The sequence below is a fragment of the Podarcis bocagei genome (genome assembly GCF_964188305.1).
Source record: "Podarcis bocagei genome assembly, chromosome: 10".
NCBI lineage: Eukaryota > Metazoa > Chordata > Lepidosauria > Squamata > Lacertidae > Podarcis > Podarcis bocagei.
Window position 1 is genome coordinate 16,202,031 of NC_138135.1, and position 17,906 is coordinate 16,219,936.

At 41.2% G+C, this 17,906-nt stretch overlaps 1 protein-coding gene across 3 annotated transcripts; it reads right to left on the reverse strand.

Annotated features, from left to right (window-relative positions):
• Window positions 1-2,783: 2,783 nt before the first annotated feature.
• On the reverse strand, window positions 2,784-17,774 carry GOLT1B (golgi transport 1B). 3 transcript variants are annotated; one of them, XR_014012119.1, is made up of 6 exons: window positions 17,503-17,766; window positions 12,464-12,555; window positions 10,210-10,388; window positions 8,795-8,876; window positions 3,367-6,270; window positions 2,784-3,328 (listed from the first exon to the last, which is right to left on the reverse strand). XR_014012119.1 is itself a non-coding variant. In XM_081210576.1 (6 exons), the coding sequence occupies exons 1-5, from the start codon at window positions 17,525-17,527 to the stop codon at window positions 6,655-6,657; spliced, it is 387 nt and encodes a 128-aa protein (XP_081066702.1). In that variant the 5' UTR covers window positions 17,528-17,774; the 3' UTR covers window positions 2,784-6,270; window positions 6,630-6,654. The 3 variants fall into 3 exon arrangements, 2 of the variants coding, with proteins under 2 accessions (XP_081066702.1, XP_081066701.1); XM_081210576.1 differs by adding an exon at window positions 6,630-6,663 and having other exon boundaries at window positions 2,784-6,270; window positions 17,503-17,774; XM_081210575.1 differs by having other exon boundaries at window positions 2,784-6,270.
• Between the last annotated feature and the right edge of the window lie 132 nt (window positions 17,775-17,906).

Sequence of the window (17,906 nt, forward strand, 5' to 3'; positions counted from 1 at the left end):
CAAGTATGCCCACACAAACACACCCGAAATTGGAGAAGGCACCCCACTACAAACAGGTCATGCTCAGTCGGCACAAAATGCTAACTGTTGGGAGGAAATGGGGAGATAGAATGGATTGGCTGGAAGCCTGAACAGCAGTCCATCACTGCAACCTTTTGCTGCAAGTAAAGGTAAAGGGACCCCTGACCATTAGGCCCAGTTGTGACCGACTCTGGGGTTGCTGCACTCATCTCGCTTTATTAGCTGAGGGAGCCGGCATACAGCTTCCGGGTCATGGGGCCAGCATGACTAAGCCGCTTCTGGCGAACCAGAGCAGCACACGAAAACGCTGTTTACCTTCCTGCTGCAGCGGTACCTATTTATCTACTTGCACTTTGACGTGCTTTTGAACTGCTAGGTTGGCAGGAGCAGGGACTGAGCAGCAGGAGTTCACCCTGTCGCGGGGATTCGAACCGCCGACCTTCTGATCAGCAAATCCTAGGCTCTGTGGTTTAACCCACAGTGCCACTTACTAATTTGTCTCAGATCCCTCTAAAAGCTACCTAAGCCTGCAAGTAGCCACCCACCAGAGCTGGTGGCAGCACATCGCATAACCATTTGTGTGTTACTTCTTACATTTACATACCACATTTTTCTTCCAAAGAGCTCCAGTTGGGGCACATGATTCTCCTCCATTTCATCCTCACAATAACCCTGTGAGGTAGGTTAGGCTGAGACAGGGTGACTGGCCCAAGGTCACCCAGTGAGCTTCATGGCTGGGTGGGGATTCGAACCCTGGCCTCCCAGGCCCTAGTCCAGCACTCTAACCATTATGCCAGAGGTTCTTCCTTTTTATGGGTAACCCCCCAAAAGAAATATCCATCCATCTGTAGCATGTACATAATTTGATTAACAAGCCTCTTATCGCATTCCCCCTCCCACACACAAACTCACCTGTTTGCTGTTGCAGGTTAGGAAGGAGTCAACTCTCTCTGCATTAAGGTACAATACATTTGTACCTTACAGTGTACAGTGTTGTTCTCTTTGATGTTTGTGCACGCTATTGGCCTCCTCTCACCACAAAACTTAGTAGGTATGTTTACAACCGGGCTTCAAAATAACGAGACCCCCAGACAACCGATTCTTAAGGCAGCTGCATGCGTGCCAAAACTCTCTTTTGTCTACTTCAGGGATGGCCTGAAAGTCGATACGAAATGAAATGGTACTTTGGGTTTGATTTGTTGCGCAGCAAATGCTTCCTGTCAGCCTTGCCAGCTGCCAGCAAATCTGCATCAGTTCGAGAGCTGCTTTAGGAAACTTAATAAATTATCCTGAGGCAGCTGCCACAGTAGCAGGAGGGTCTCTTGCAGAGGGGACCCCCCCCCCAAGAAAGCTTTACTATTAGGAAATATAAATGGAAGAGTTTGTCTGGCTGCTTTTAGATAAGCAGGATCATTGACCAGATTAATCCTGCCTATTCTAAAAACCACACCTTATTTCTAGGGCACTAGTGCCAAAACTGCTGTAGACAAACAAGTCCAAAATTGAACCTTGAAAATTTAGTGAAATGTGCTTGTGTGGTTTCTGAAATGAAGGGTTTTTTTTTTATTTTCCCTTTTTAAAGGGACATGGATATTAATGAAGCAAGCTTGCCATGTCCTTTTGGAGACACTCCTAGAAGCATATGCAACTTCCAATCCTGTCCACTCATGTACCACAGCAATGATTATTTTTCTTAGCTTCTTAAAAACTTTAGGCTTCCCTCAGAATTTCAGGATGAAATGCTATTGTGTGCTGCCTTATGCTAAGAGAGCGACTAGCCCAATGTCAAAAACCCAGTGAGATTTGTGGCTTTGTATGGATTTCAATCTCAGCCTGCCTGGTCCAAACCTGTAACACTAACCACAATATGGCACTGCCTTTCAGCTGACAGGCAGCAACCAGGTGGAAACGCTTCCCCATGTGAGTTGTCTCCATGCTGGGATATACTTTATCCAGTGCTATTTCCCTGGGGAGACGCAGGGGTACGCATACCCCTAAACATTTTGTGAATCTAAGTTTGGCCTCATTGAGGGGCAGTATTTCAGTATGAGTAGGAAAATGAGAGTACCCCTAAACATTTTTTTAGAAAACAGCACTGACTTTATCTAAGAGATGCTGAACCCGTGTCCCTTCAGATGCTCTATTTATAAAAAAACATTTCAGGTATTTATATACTGCTTAATATTCAGAATTTCTAAGCAGTGTGCATAATGTATTAGATAATCATGCAAAGAACAATTAAAATGCAACACAGGAACAGCAAATGCCTTTGCTCCATCTAATCTCAGTTGGGAGTGAGTTCCCATCTACTATCAGCCCCAGCTAGCATGGTGAATTGTTAGGGATGCTGGGAGCTGCAGTCTAACAACCCCTTGATCGGCAAAGGTTAGCCACCTGTACTTTATTCTGTTTAACTTCTGAAACTTGATCCAAGAACTTCACAGCCTGAACAAAGTGACAAGAGATGTGCAACACCAGCCCCTGTGATTGGCAAGAAGCACAGTGCCTCAATAGATACATTCTTCAAGTTGTTTCTCAAAGTATCTGGGTAGCAGTGCTAATTCCATTAATTTCTCATTAATGTGATGGAAAATGGGTTATAATGTTCAGTCTCAAAAGAAAAACCCCCACATACCTTGGGGGAACAGAGAAACAAAACTGCTCAGGTAGGTAAAGTCTTTTTTATAACAACAACAACAACAACAACAACAACAAAACAACAGCATTTAAGGAGTAAGATTTAAAAGAGACACCATTGCCGATTAATAGAAAAAGTACCCATTTATTCAAGGTATGACAAGTGTATTTACAGTATTTTTTTCCCCCCAGGACAAGATTCTCATGTGATTCTTAAAGCAGCAATAAAGACTTACATTTAAATGTGAGAAAATGTATTTTGTTGTTACAGATTGTTTTTTCTGCGAAAGAGTACAACACATGCAGCCCAATCCTATGCATGTCATACTTGAAAGTAAGCCCCACGGAGTTCAGTGTGCTTACTCCCAAGTAAAAGACATAGGATAGTGGCCTTAAGGCTAAGGAGTCATTCTGACCTCTATCATAATACCAACTTTGCACAAATTAATTTTGACCTCTATCATAATACCAACATCACAAAATATATATATTTTGTATCTGCCAAGGAACATTACCTTGGAAATTGCAGGTGTTATTTCTGCTCACAACCCACCTCTGCTACCAATTACAAGTCAAAGCCTTGAGAAGCTTCAGGATATTGCCCCAACATAGATCTTCAGAATCCTCTGAACTCAGAGTATTAGTCAGAAGGGAGCTAGCTTTTGAAGAACTTTCCATTTCGCTGAAGGGCAGTGAGAGAGGTACTACCCATTCTTAAAGTCTTGCAACAATTTTTGTGCGCAGAAGTAATCTGCATGCCTTTTTAATCATACAGGGCTGTGGGAAGTCAAAACAAGAATTGTACTGGGTGTTTGTGTGTCTTGACCACTTTTGCCCATGCTGTCTGTTTAAAGAGGCGCTTAAAGATTAATGCAACGCTCGCCACAAAACGGCAGGATTTCTATCAAATCGGGCCATTTTAAGAAGTCAATTGTCTTCGCTTTTACTTTCTAGAGGACTGCAGTGCTACCATAGGTAGTGTCCTACCATAGGTCCGTCCTACTTGCAAGGAAACCAGAAACCAGAGCCATGAGAACATGACATGGGCATGATTAATCTAAGGGTGCATTTAGACAGTATTTCTCTATGATATTGTACCCAGTAGGAGCAGTTTCCTCCTGTTCCCCTAGCTACAAGAAGAAAGGAGGAAAATTTGGCATTTATCTGAACATAGGAGCTCCCTGGCTGAATCAGGAGCATAGATGTTTCTCCTCTGTTCATTTAGTTCCTACTCATAAGTGAGGGGCAAGGAAGAGAACACAGAAATCTGTGACCTGCTCCAGAACTCTTCCTAGGTAGAATCCCAAAGTCAAAGCAACATCTGAACAGGCCCCTATTACAACTCTAGGAATGATGTATGAATTGCTCAGTTGCTCCAAGGCTTAAGCATATCCCTTGGAGCCCCAAATATGGGTTATTTGATTTCAGATACAGGAATGACTCATGAATGCACTCCTGTGCAGTTAAACCTGGATGTGGGGATTATCAAGCATATGCCAGAGGTGTTCTGCTTAAACAGTAGTGCATACACAGCACCAGGAAAAAAGTTTTAGCTGCAAAACCTTATTTCATGAGCGTGTCCCATTTGATTCAACAGGATTTGCATTTTTATTTTTTTCAGAATTGCAGCTGGAACCCAGGAACCATTTTTTTTAACAGGCAGCAACATCTGTCACAGTGAGATTGATATGGGAGTACACAAATGGCTTCAGGACTGAAGAAAACCAATTTCAGCGCTTTTTGGCAAAAAACGAAACTCTATTGCATTTCCTAAGAGACAGTTTTCTTTCTTCAAGAGGAAACCAGCAAAATGGGGAAGCTCATGCAAAGTTTGCTCTTTCAACCAGAAGCATCAATTACTTTTTCAAAGTTTTTTTTTATTTAAAAAAACTGGCTTACCACAACTAAAAATGTCTATTTAAATAATCACTCATTTGATTAAAATGGCTATTTCTGTCAGGCATTAGCAGACAAGAGTGGTTTTATACCGGTGTTTCAAAATCAGTTTGCATCAACACAAACGCTCACGCAAGTCAGATGATAGATGTTCATCTTGATGGGGGCTTATATGCAGCTTTGCCTACAAACACCAGTTTGAACTAGGTATTTGTACAAGAGCCACAATCAGACATTCCACAGACGTGGTGGGAAGCAGAAATAGCTGTGCTTCCTTTCCATTAGATGTCTGCATCTTCTTCGGAGCAATGGGGACAAAGCAAGTTCTGAAATTCACACTTCCATACTGGCCACTTCGGTGGAATGCCTGAAGTGGCCTAGAAACTCTTCAGGTGCTGAAATATGCACCCTTCCTAAATGCTGGGATAGGAAAAAATTAAGCCACAGCAATAAAAAATGGCCTTGAGATGTGGCACTTGATCAATGCTGCTATAATACAATTCTCCAAGACTTCCTCCCAGCATACTTAATATTTTTTTACTTAGTTTTCCGAAAAAGTTATTTACATAATAAATTAGCTTTGTAACATGCTCTCCTAAAACAAGGATAGGATGCCCAAATCTTAGTGCCTTTACGGCATAACCCGGTGCTTTGCCAATGTACAAAACAGGATATTACATGCTGCAGGTTGTTACTGGCTGCAGACAAGAGAGGAGGAATATTTAGGAATGGAGTGTCTTTTCAGAGGTTCAGCTAGCTGAGCAGGTCCGAGTTCATAAAATGTGCTGAGCACCTTAAAACAAGTCATTTCAGGAGCTAAACATGATGCACGCAAAACGTATTCAGTAAGAAAGGGTTCTATCCTTTTTGTGATAAATAGATGTAACATGTATCAAGGAGAACCAGTCAAAAAGGAGTGTAAAATTGGTTCCCATAATCCCTGCCAAACTAAATGGATATTAAAACCAAGAGTGGTTTAAGACTGACGTTTAGTACAAAAAATCATTAGTTTTTGCATATTCCAAAAGGTAAATAGACACCTAATCAGAATTTACCTTTGGCTTTAAACATTTTCCTACAAAGCAGTATTTCAGCCACACATTTACATGGTTTATACGGCATGTTCGTGCAGTGGAATCCTCTGCTATCGCACACAGTTAAAGACGACAATCCATCTTAAAACACACTGCGCATCATGCTTATGGGAACTCTTGCTTTCAGCAGAAGAAAAAATGCAGGAAGGGGTGATTTACCTTCTTTCAAGAGAGGGGAGGAGTTTGGCAGGAAGAAAGAGAGAAGGGTGACTCCTATTTGCTCTGCTACACCTTCAAAAGTAGGAGGTAAAAGTTACAGGCACTGTTAGTTCCATGGGGGAAGTTGCTGCATTTAGCTCATATCCCAAAAGCATTAAGTAGTCCTGAACAGTTTTAATACCATGGGTTTCCCCATGACTTTTTCTTCAGTTCAATTCACAGAATTCCTGGTGCTTAAAGTCTTGGCTGCACACTTGCTCTTTGCTAAAAATGTATTTTGCAGACTATGGTGTAAATTAAAAACTTACGTCAAGACCGTTACAAACTCTGCCTCTGTACACAAGAGAATCTTTGTGCTGATCTTTTCTTCAGAAGGACCTTATAAATAATATAAGTTTAGAACCAGTCTTCGGCACACTTGCCATTATACCATGCTGTTGCTTTCTCCAACTTTATCTACAAGCTGCCAGGAAAAGAGAGAAAGGGGGTGGGAGCAGAGGAGAGAGAATAATTAAGGTGCAAACTACTTCAAACAACATGTAGGCATTGCTGAGCTTTTAGGTAGATGGCCAGGTGTGATCATATTCAAATAGTACGCACCAAGGTCTCACGAGAGACCTTGTAATGCAATTCGCATTGCAACAGTGTTTAGGCGTGGTATGTTTTTATGTTGACACAGAGCAACATGAAGATGCAACAGAATGGGGAAAAAATCCGAAAGAAATGCAAATATAAAAAACTGTTAGCTCAATAACCCAAAGAAAAAATAAAAACATCAGCCATTCATGCATTAATAGACTGAATATGATATTTTCAACTAACCATTACTGGGGACTGTCTCCTGAGCCTACGCAGGCTTTGAAGAAAACATCAACAATTAACTTTTCAATAAGGATTTAACTCCATGAAAACCGATTTATAAATGATATTCATAAAGACCGAGAATGAGAAAGATATAAAGCCAGATTATCAAGGGACTGAACACAACAATGGTTAAATAGATGTAACATGAGAAAAAAATCCATCTATATTAATTAGGCTTTTGGATCAACCCTACAAATTATGGAATTGGAAAGGAAGTGTTTAGGGTGGGGATGCTGAGACTACTGCATCAGCATAAGCTAGATGCACAAGCTGTGAAAGGGCACACTACCAGGCGGAGAAAGGACATCATGGAGCAGAGATAGAATTGCTTCTGCCCCACCCTAAAGGCCATTGTGGCCACAATGAAGTCAGAAGTCACTGTGCAATCTCATACTCCATACGTTTAGCACTGTCAGTTTATAGTGAGTTGCCTATGATCAAATTCCAGCCACTGTGCTTATGATACCACATATGTTCAAGCATGCATAATGCAAAAACAAAAGCCGGCCATTACAGGCACAAACAAATACGGCAGCACCCACAAGGAGGACACCATGTTTGTTTACATGAATGGGCCTTTTAAAAAAGTACGTGCTATAACATAATGAACATCATGGCCAAAACAGGGGCTGAGTGGCTGGCAGGAGCAGTCAGTGAGCCAGAGATGATGGTCCTCAACAGCTTCTCAGGAGATGGGCCTGCCCTCTTCCTTTAATTCAACATTGAACTGCTTAAACAGTGAACAATACAACTATGGTGTTTGCTCAGTTTTAATGTGGTATACACATAAAACTAGCTTTCAAAATTCAGTTATCAATATTAAAACTACTGGATCCAAATTTGAAGTGTCCATGAATACAACAGTTATCTGAGTGTCTATTGCAAAGGACTTTAGGGATTGTTCTGGAGTGCGCAACAGGGGCTCTTAATCATCCTGAGTGAACAGAGCATCCCAGAAGATACCCCAAACTTCTTTGCAGTGGCACACCACAAGGGAAGAGAAGTAGTGGTGGGTAAGGTGTCTTGTGGAAAAGCTTCCCTGATCTTTTAATTGGGAAGTCTGAAAGCCACTAACGTTAAGACATGCTCAACATGGTGCCCTCTGTGATTTTTGGACTACAATTCCCATCAGCTCCACCCAGGGATGATGGGAGGTGTAGTTCAAAACATCTGGAGGGTAGTAGTGGCTTTCAGATTGCATCTTGGGAAAACTTACAGTTCCTCAGAGCATTAGTGTTGGAAGCTTAACATTTAGTCAGGTTTGGGGTGAAATTGTATTTTTTTTAAAAAAAAAGTTTAGCAGATGGCAAATATTTTGTATTGGCATAGGTCACCTGGACAGGTGCTTATAAATGACATGATAACCTGTGGGTACCAACATGTTCATGTTGGAAATACAAGAGCCAAACAATTTCTTTACTAAAACTGGTATTAAACTGAAGCTCCAAAACCAAATTCAGCTAATGGTGTAAGAAACAATGATTCATTGTGCCTAAGGAGCACGATAATATAACACTCATTCTCTACAAGTCACAGGTGGAGTTGCCAAATTATTTGGCAACATATACTGAAGGCAAGGGAAATCTGTGTCTGTAAGTGGGATGAGATTGAAAAGGCAGATCCCAAAGACAGACAAATTGTTATTGAATCATCCTCTACTAATGTTTGGAAATCATGATGTATCATGAAGATTTGGCTAATACTGTGTTGCATTCGGTACGGAACCAGCATAATTTAGAATTCCACTCATATTTTTAGGTACAGAGTCACATATGCTACACATTCAGGTATGTGATAGCTCATATGTTGAATACATGTCTTTGCACAAAATAACAAGAAGGCAATACACTTCCCACTGCCCCAGATTCTTTTAAAAGAGGTGTTCAACTTTTTAAAAATAAATAATAATAATAATAATAATAATAATAGATGCTCTTCAGGACATTAATTAAAATATTTTAAGATATTTGCACAATCAAAATATTAAAAAGCCAATTATTGTATCTCTGCTGCATTTCACCTCCTACAGTCTACAGATGAAGTGGGCTGGCAAACAGGACAAACAACTTAGGAACTTTAGAGCAGCGATCCCAAAGCTTATGTGAATTAGTTTTAATACTTACTGAGCTAATGCCAGGTAAATTCAAGAGATAACCAAGGACCGGCACTCTTCTAATAAAACCAACCACCACAGGGAAAAAGCCCCTTTAAATAAAGAAAGTGTCACAGGTTAGATATGGCAGCATTACAACCCAAACTGCTCGTGTTTTGTACCAAAAAATGCACTCTCTCTCATACGGAATTTGCTCCTCCACCCTTTCTGGGTAAGTAATATACTCTTAACAAAATCCTTATACATTTCAGGCAACTTCAAATGTCAATAGACTTCCTACATGGAAACAGCTTCTTATAGGAAAATGAATGAAAGCCATATATAGATGGCATAAATACACGGTAATTTGGTTACTTGGTTTGGTTACTTGTGTACAGTATATGCAGTATACCTGCATATACTGTACACAAGTAACCAAACAAACCCCTGTGTTGCAAAGAGAACGTCAGCAATGTCTAGGCAACACGATGGCCATATACATACACAATAGACAATCTTTTATAGAATTCCTTCAAACCATAACAAGTCCAAAATGAAATCTTAGTCTCAAAGTCTCTGAAAGTCTTTAAATGAAGCGAGGTACCAGACTTTGTACGATGAAAGACAAGCTTTAAATCTTTGTGTATTCAGCAAATATGATGTCCAACACTGAACAGTGATTCCGGATATAGACTACTATATCTGTAGCCAAAGAAGCATGGTTATGTGAGAAATAAGTTATGTGCAAGAATCCAATTCAAGTACAACTTTCTAGGTTCTTTTCCTTTATATGGAAAAGCAATTGCTGTGTAAAGAGCATGAGAGGTAAAATATCAAATCAAGTAGAGTAAGATTAATAACTGGTAGGAATCCTAAGGCAAACCTATGTATCTGCCGTCGATGCATCGCTTACAAAGAAGGATTAAGGGATTCATGTGAATGCTTTTGTTCTGGTTAACCTCTGTTGGGATTCCCATACATGCTCATCATTTGATGTCTGCAGCATCAAGTGTCAGCTTGTGTGAATGAGCCATCACATATGCAATCAAGATGCAACGACACTGATTCATATGCTTCTGTCCCTGTGCTGAGAATCTCCCCTTGCTGACCTGAGCCATACATACTACCTCTAACTAACAGTAGTTGGCATTTACCAGGCTCCTGGTTAACAAACCAGTTTCAAACCCTGTTTCCAATTCCTGCTGAAGAGGAAATTCTGGTTACAATTGCACCGGTGTCAATGAAAACTGTTAAAGACTGGATAGTGAATTTTGAAGGGAAAGGGACAATTTCCTCAAGTGTTCTGCTTGATGAATCTCTCTCTCACACACACACAAACACACACACCCGTCAAAACTATTTTTTCATTGACTGCCAAAAGCACTCCACCTTAGAAAAAATCATTACTGCCCCAAACAAAAGCAAAGACCAGCAAAGAAATCTTACCTGAATAAGAGGAAGAAGCCATAAATCTCAAGGACCATTCCTATCAAGGGCCAGCCAATAAGAACTATAAGTACACCACCCAGAAAGAAGCCTGTGGCTTTCACTTTGTGTTTCTGGAAGAAGAATCTGAATGTCCTTTCTAAACCAATCACAAAAGCCAGGCCAGCCACAAATAAAACCTACAAAAAAATAATTTCATAATGAATAAAAAAGTATTTGAGCACACCTTCAGAAATTTTAAAGGGGGCAATAGACTATATTTTACTAAAAGTAGATTGTTGAAATCAATGACCCTGACTTAGTCATATTCATTTCAATTTTTCAATGGGTTTATGTTGAGTAAGACTTAGCTGAATTCCACCCTGGGTATTCATAGAACATAAAACAACAACAACAACAACAACAACAACAACAGATGTCCAAAACCAGAATGCAGTCTCTTGTTACCACTATGACACTAATTAACTCTGGAAGGAAACATGAATGTGTCAAAGGGATTTTTCACAATGCTGGCACAATACAAAAGCAGACTTCATTGCAGCAAATAAATTAACTTGTAAGCACTTAATGTGAGTGGTAGTAGCATGACTTTAAGAACAATTTGTGCTGGAAAACGGGCATTACATTGAAAAAAAGTTTGTGATTTAATCAAGCAGGGGGGAAAACTGATGTACCTGGACTTCATCAAGGCGTTCAGCCTAGTCCCAAACAATTGTACTGTAAGCTTACAAAACAACTACAGGGTGGTAATTAACTATGTTGAAACATGGTAGTAAGAAGGGTAACAATAAAGTAATGATAGTCTAACTGGATCAAAGGATCTGCTGCCATTCTGCAGGGTCAATCCTGGTACCATTTTTTGAAACCCAAATTACTGGCCAGGTTCTGGAATAGCAGAGATCCATATTGAATAGGGAGTTCTCATCAGTTTGATCAATCCTATATTTATCACAACAAAATATGCACTTTTATTGTGAGTGCATCCTCGTGATAAAGAAGGAAAGCTAGAAATCAAAGACTTATCTAGAAATGAGTTTCTGGCATATGGGAGCTACACCAACTGCCAAGTGGAAATAAGCCTTTTGACTATAGAGAATTTTAATTCACTACCTCTAGCTATTTGTAGAAATTAAATATTTACAGGACTAATTAATGTGGCTAACTCATTAGGTGGCAGGTGGTGCTTAAGGCTCCATAACCTAATGTTCTACTCAGTTACACTGAGATAAATGAAGCCTCTTGGTGTTGCTGCTCCTGGGTGCTGATCTGTGACGGGGCCTTCTTTACAACAGTAACCCGCTTATGGAATGCCCTTCTTTGTGAAGTGTGTCTGTCCCACTCATTCATTTTTAGGCAGCATTTTAAAACGTTATTGTTCATCAAAGTGTTTGGTGGTTGAAAGTAATTTTTTTCTACAGACTTAGACAATATTAGTTCTGAGGATGTTTGGTTTGTTTTCAGATGTTTTAAACATTTAGAATTGTTAGATACCAACCAGGGTACAAAGCTGCTGACTGTTCAACGTTTTTCACTTTGCTGTGGAGAGGAAAGGCATCAACCAAGCTACAACACCATCCTCAACTATATATGGTTCAGTTGGCTGATTTGAAACTTGGCAGTTCGGGGAAGGTAGGTTGGAGGATGGCCCATGTTGAATTTGGGGTAGAAAGGTAGAAAGTACGTTTCCGAGCACAATTCAAAGTGTTGGTGCTGACCTTTAAAGCCCTAAACGGCCTCGGTCCAGTATACCTGAAGGAGCGTCTCCACCCCCATCATTCTGCCCGGACGCTGAGGTCCAGCACCGAGGGCCTTCTGGCGGTTCCCTCATTGCGAGAAGCAAAGCTACAGGGAACCAGGCAGAGGGCCTTCTCGGTAGTGGCGCCCGCCCTGTGGAACGCCCTTCCAGCAGATGTCAAAGCGATAAACAACTACCTGACATTCAGAAGACATCTTAAGGCAGCCCTGTTCAGGGAAGTTTTTAACATGTGATATTTTACTGTATTTTTGGTTTTTATGGAAGCCGCCCAGAGTGGCTGGGGAGGCCCAGCCAGATGGGCGGGGTATAAATAATAAATTATTATTATTATATGGTCAAGGTGATCCTATGATTCTCTAGTGTGCCCTAGACGAGGTGTTCCTCAAGATTTAACTCTCCCCCCCCCCAAGGTTATCCATCCTTGGACATCCACTGTATATTCAGAGAGAAGCACATTCACAATTCATGTAAATATCACTCATGTAAAATATCACTTACATTCCCAATAGCCAAAAGTGCTTTGTCAAAAAATAGGATCATCCCAAAGAAAAGGAAAAACACTCCAAAACCTGTGAGACCCATTCCAATTTCTGCAATAAAAAAGGAGAGAGTTAGCATTATGTAGGGCCCCCCCAAAGCACGTAATAATAAAATACACAGAACTTTCTTTTGCAAGATACGATCACAACATTCGCCGATGTGTATTTAAAACCAGCTCTCCCCCACAGCTGCAAATTATATTTGCCCTCTTTCAGGCAGGAAACATGCAATGATGCAGAGAGCTGCTTCATAAGGGTCCATCAAGTACAGTGGCACCTCGAGTTAAGTACTTAATTCGTTCTGGAGGTCCGTTCTTAACCTGAAACTGTTCTTAACCCGAAGCACCACTTTAGCTAATGGGTGCTCCTGCTGCCACCGCGCCGCCAGAGCACGATTTCTAGGTGCAGCTCTGTGTTTTAAAGCTCTCCATCTGAGTGCTTTGCTTTTTTTAGCCCTGGTGCTTTCCCTGTGAATATCCACTCTTTACCACTGAATCCACAAAAGAAAAAGTACTCGGACACTGAGCTTTAAAGTAAGAACTTGTGCCTAGAAAGCACAGGGCAAAAGGTAAGTGTAGATGAGCAAACACATTGGGTTAGAGATTCAGCTGTAATCATATTTTTTTCTTATATTTTCTGCTTCACACCAACACCATTAATTTAATGTTTGGTAACTGTATTATGATCTCTTCAGGAGAGTAACTAGGATGCAGTTTATACATGATTGAAGTAAAAAGAGATCATCCAGTGCATTCTCTTTCAAAATAGAATTGACACTATCTTGTTTTTAAAAAAGTGCCATGTCTTCTCTTCTCTCTCAAAGCCCTGCGAAATGCACAACACTACTAGTAAGAATAACTTGGGAAAAGGACAGAACACCTGCTAGTCACAGGACTGCATATGTATGTACACAATTAACAGATATAATTTATCCGGTTTACCTATTTGTATGACTTTCACACAAACCTATCTGATTAAAGAGGAGATAAGTTAAGTGGCTAAGTTTGAACCATTAATTTGAGAAGCTTGTTTCAAACTGCTGCGTTTTCTGGAAACAAAAAGGCTGCACTATTAGGGACGTTGGCAACAAGTAGAAGGGATTTTTTCCCCAGAAGATTAGTGTCAAGTGTATTTATGTACCTGCCCACAGCAAAATGGAAATAGTCCTTACTGAATAAGCTGAGTAACTTATAAGTATCAGTTTCACCAGAAAGCTAAATCTCCGTTTAAAAGAAATTGGATTTCATTTTCAGCCAGAGATTATTTTTGCAAGTTTCATTCAGTCCAAATACTCTACAGGATAAATTCAAAGCATCTGCAGTCACTATCTCATCTAAACAGCTGTACAATGACACTGTCAAGAACTAGGTTTTTAAAAATTATTAATGAATTGCTCTATGAATCACAACAAAAACAAGATGGATCATGTCTTCTGTCTTGGAAAAGTTATGAACAGCTCTTAAGAGAGGGCCTGGACCAATACCCTAAGAAAAAATTTAAACTATTTTGATTTTTCCAATCAAAAAATCTAAATGGAAAAAATATGCCCTGCAAACAGAAGTCTGACTTCTTAACACATAATGTATGTGTTAAAACAGACATAGTTCAAACAGTTCAAACAAGATCTATGATAAATTTTGTATTCAACGATTACCGTCGTTTTCCATATATAAGACTATATTTTTTCCTAAATTTTTGAAGTTTAAAATAAGGTGTCGTCTTATACACAAATAGTGCATGGTGCATTTTCTTAAATATGGTATATCTTATTAAGGAGCCCTCAGTTGATCAATATATTACACAAAACAGCAGTGCTCATGGAAGAAAGGTAAGCAAGCCCCTGACGGAACCCATAAGTCCTAACCCAAAGTACCCAAAATTTTAGTCAAATCACAGTTCTGCTGAAAGCTAAAAACAGTGATTAAGGGGGTAATCATAAGTGGTAAGGGATGCAAACCTTCTCTGACCCATGTAGTAGAGCAATGCAGAAAGATATGTTTTTGAGGTGTACCCCAAAATTTAAATTAAAAAACAAAACCCACTGTGATCCCATGAGGCCAGAAGGTTTTGTTTCCACCTCCCCACCCTCATGCCTTACTTTTTTTAAAAAAGCATTGTTTACTGACTGCAGCCATAAGATCTCCTGTTCCTAAACTCTTAATGCCAAAAGTGTTTGCAACCCCCAAATTGTGTTCATTTTAAAAATAAATGACCACACCCACTTTTACACTTCAGCTTGAGGATTAGATGTGGGTCAGTATGGCCGTTGGCCCAAAAAAGGTCAGCCACCCCTGAGCTAGGCAGTGCTTTGAGGATATTATTTTTCTATGCAGCAAAAATACATACACTATTCCAACATTCTTTGCCATCCACAAATAACCAACTACAATTAAAATTAAGCTTATACACTTTCATCTCTGAGGATCACCCCATCCTTAGTGGCATCAACCAACTAGCGTTCTACAAGAAACCTAAATTACTGCTGTACCATAAAAAGCAATCCAATGCTTATAATCTCCCCTCAGGCAAAAAGCCAACATTTAAATACTGTATAAGGAAAATGGTCATGTTTTTGTGCATTGTTATAAGAATATACAAATGCTTCTGAACACTCCTTTAGTTCTGACATGACTATGCAAGATATTTGTGCAGAAATGAAGCATACAAAGATGCCTCTATGGTAATTGTGCATAATTTTAAATCTTGGCTTTAACTGGCACAACAAAGCAGATGCTGGCTTGGGCTTTCGTATTCATATTCATATTCCTTTCAACATGTCTCAACTGTGTCATTGCATCACAAGTCTCACCACTTTCACATTAATAGTGTATGCCTCCTAATTATGCAACATCTATGAGTAGTAATGGGATAGATTTATTTTAAAATAAATCATCAACAAATGCAGTACTAGTTTGTTTAACTGAGAGAATCACACACTGCACAGAAAAGGTTGCTCCTCTGAAGTTTTTCAAACTGCGGGCAGTGTAAAATATATGTCTACTCAGAAACACACCCCATTTAGTTCAGTAGGGGTTACTCCCAAGTCAGGGTGTACTGAAGTACAGCCAAATAAACCTACACCAATCATTCTACTTGGGAATGGCCTTGGAGAAAATTCAGAAGTATGGTGAACAGGTGACTACAGCAGTTTCGCTGGAAGCTATAATGAAATCTTCTAAAAATCTCTCCCCTAGTATGTGTCAGAGAATGTAGCGTTGGAAAGGACCCCAAGGTTCAAAACAATTAAAAACTTTATCAAGAATATGTATATCCCACTCTGAGTTGTTAGTATTTTTATAGCTTTGATGTTTTTGATTCTAACAGACCTGAACCTCTGATGTCACAATACTAAAGCTTGATCACTAACTTGGGAAGACCAGGGTTATTACTGTCCTCTGGGCAAATGAATTCCCACAAACTTCACACATGAGAAATTGCCCATTCTGTTAATCTGACAATCCATACTGCAGTACAACTCCCAAACTACATTTCATTTGTCAGAGTAGACTTCCAAACCACAACTATGCTCCAGGCAGACATTCCTAAAAATTCTTACTCTCCTCTGCCCCTTCCCCAAAGCATTCTATGCCAGATCCCTGCCCTAAAGAATTTTCTCCAAAGGCATTTAACTTCTAAATGAATGTGGCATTTGCTCACATTCTTATCAACTGAACTTTCTCTTTCTTTTCTCACTTACTTCCATTTACCATTTTCCAGCTACCTGAACATGTACAATATATTGAGATGTTTATTGTTCCAAAACAAAAATAGTAAAATACAGCAAGAAGTTACTTTCTCAAGCTTTCTTTTTTAAAAAATGTTGTTGCTGCCGTTTTTGTAGGGACATCTATTGGCACCCTGTATTTAAGCACTAGCTTGGCAGTCACAGGTGACAAGGAACTTCATGCAGGTGAGCAAGAAGGCTGGCAGAGAATGGTCAGAGGACTCCATCCCTCCCAAGTGCTCAGTTTAAAAACTAAGCAGGCTGGAAACAGGAGAGAAGCAATGGGCATTTCTCCCATCATAGAACCCAAGCTGGCATACATGGGGCCAAGCACCGAGCAGACCCAGATCTGCTTAGCTTCCCTGGGCTGATAATCTTAGGGAACTTCATGACAGTGTGGTGCAGCGGTTACAGAGTGCTGGACTAGGACCTGGGAGACCAGTGTTCAAATCCCCCACTCAGCCATGAAGATCACTGTGTGTGATGCTGGGCCAGTCAGTCGCTCTCAACCTAACCTACCTCACAGGGCTCTTGTGAGGCTAAGGTGGGCTGAGGAACTACCGGTACATTGGCTACTCTGAGCTCCTTGTAGGAAAGGTGGGATATAATGCAGTTAAAAACTACAGAATCCTATGATTGTAGAGGTGAAAGGGACCCCCAAGGATCTTCTAGTCTTTGCAATGCAGGAATAGGCAGGTGGCCCATTTGGGTGACAGGCAACTAATAAATCTATTAATAAAAATAATAAACAGTATGTGTAACAAACCCACCCACCACAAATCAGCACCATACTCTAATCATCGGAGCTAACTGGCGTGACCTACTGTATAATAGCAGTAACAGCACAGTAATTCAAACTGCTTTATTCCACACACCCAAACACATGTCCTATTGCTATCTTTAAACAGCATCCCTACTTGCAAGGCTCCTCTATTCCCCAAACCTGAAAATATTAAGTTATATTTCCCTCTATCTCTCTCTCTCTCTCTCTCTCTCTCAGGAACAGCAGCAATGTTTGCTCAAAGCGTGTGCTTTGGGTTTGTTGAGGAGAGGGGCGGTCCCCCCCCCACTCCTGAACTCCCCCTACCCAAGTGGCCCTAGTAATAGTACTGTAATGGCACTAATGGTGGGCGACTCATTGGCTGAAGGGTCTCCCCAGCCCCCTCCTCCCCGGCCCGTGACATAACTCTGCGCCCGTCCCCCTCAAAGCCAACGGTAACTCTTCCTTCCCCTCCCCTCCCCCACGCCCCCCCTCCACACACCCCTTCACCCACTCTGAGTGTCCGTGAGGGAAATCATGGCGACGGCGGGAGCAGCGCGGAGTGCGCGCTGACAGGACTCTTAGCGGGAGAGGCGGGAGCCGCCGGCGGAAGAGCGAGCGGACGAACGGAGCCGCCTCAGTAGCGAGCAGCGGTAGCAGCAGCCGCCACGTCTTCCGGAAACACGCAGCCCCGCCTCGCCTCGCTTCCCTCAGCTCAGGCTGCCGGACCCTCCCGGCTGCCGCTCCTGCCGCCGCCACCGCCGCCAACGAACCAAAGCGCTGTCCCATTGGGCAGGGCGCGCTGAACCAATCAGCGCCCGGCTTATTCCTATCTCCCCGCCTCCGCCACCTCAGAGCCACCGAGATGAGGATGACGACGGAGGAGTACTGAGAGCGCGCGCGTGGCAGCGGCTAAGG

Excerpts from the sequence above, each read along its gene's own strand:
- GOLT1B (XM_081210575.1), bottom strand. The coding sequence starts at position 17,527 with ATGATTTCCCTCACGGACACTCAGA. Across the intron at positions 12,556-17,502 it reads TTCCCTCACGGACACTCAGA|AAATTGGAATGGGTCTCACA; the intron begins GTGGGTGAAGGG and ends TTTTTATTGCAG. Across the intron at positions 6,271-8,794 it reads ATTTACCTGGCATTAGCTCA|CTTGTAGATAAAGTTGGAGA; the intron begins GTAAGTATTAAA and ends TTTTCCTGGCAG.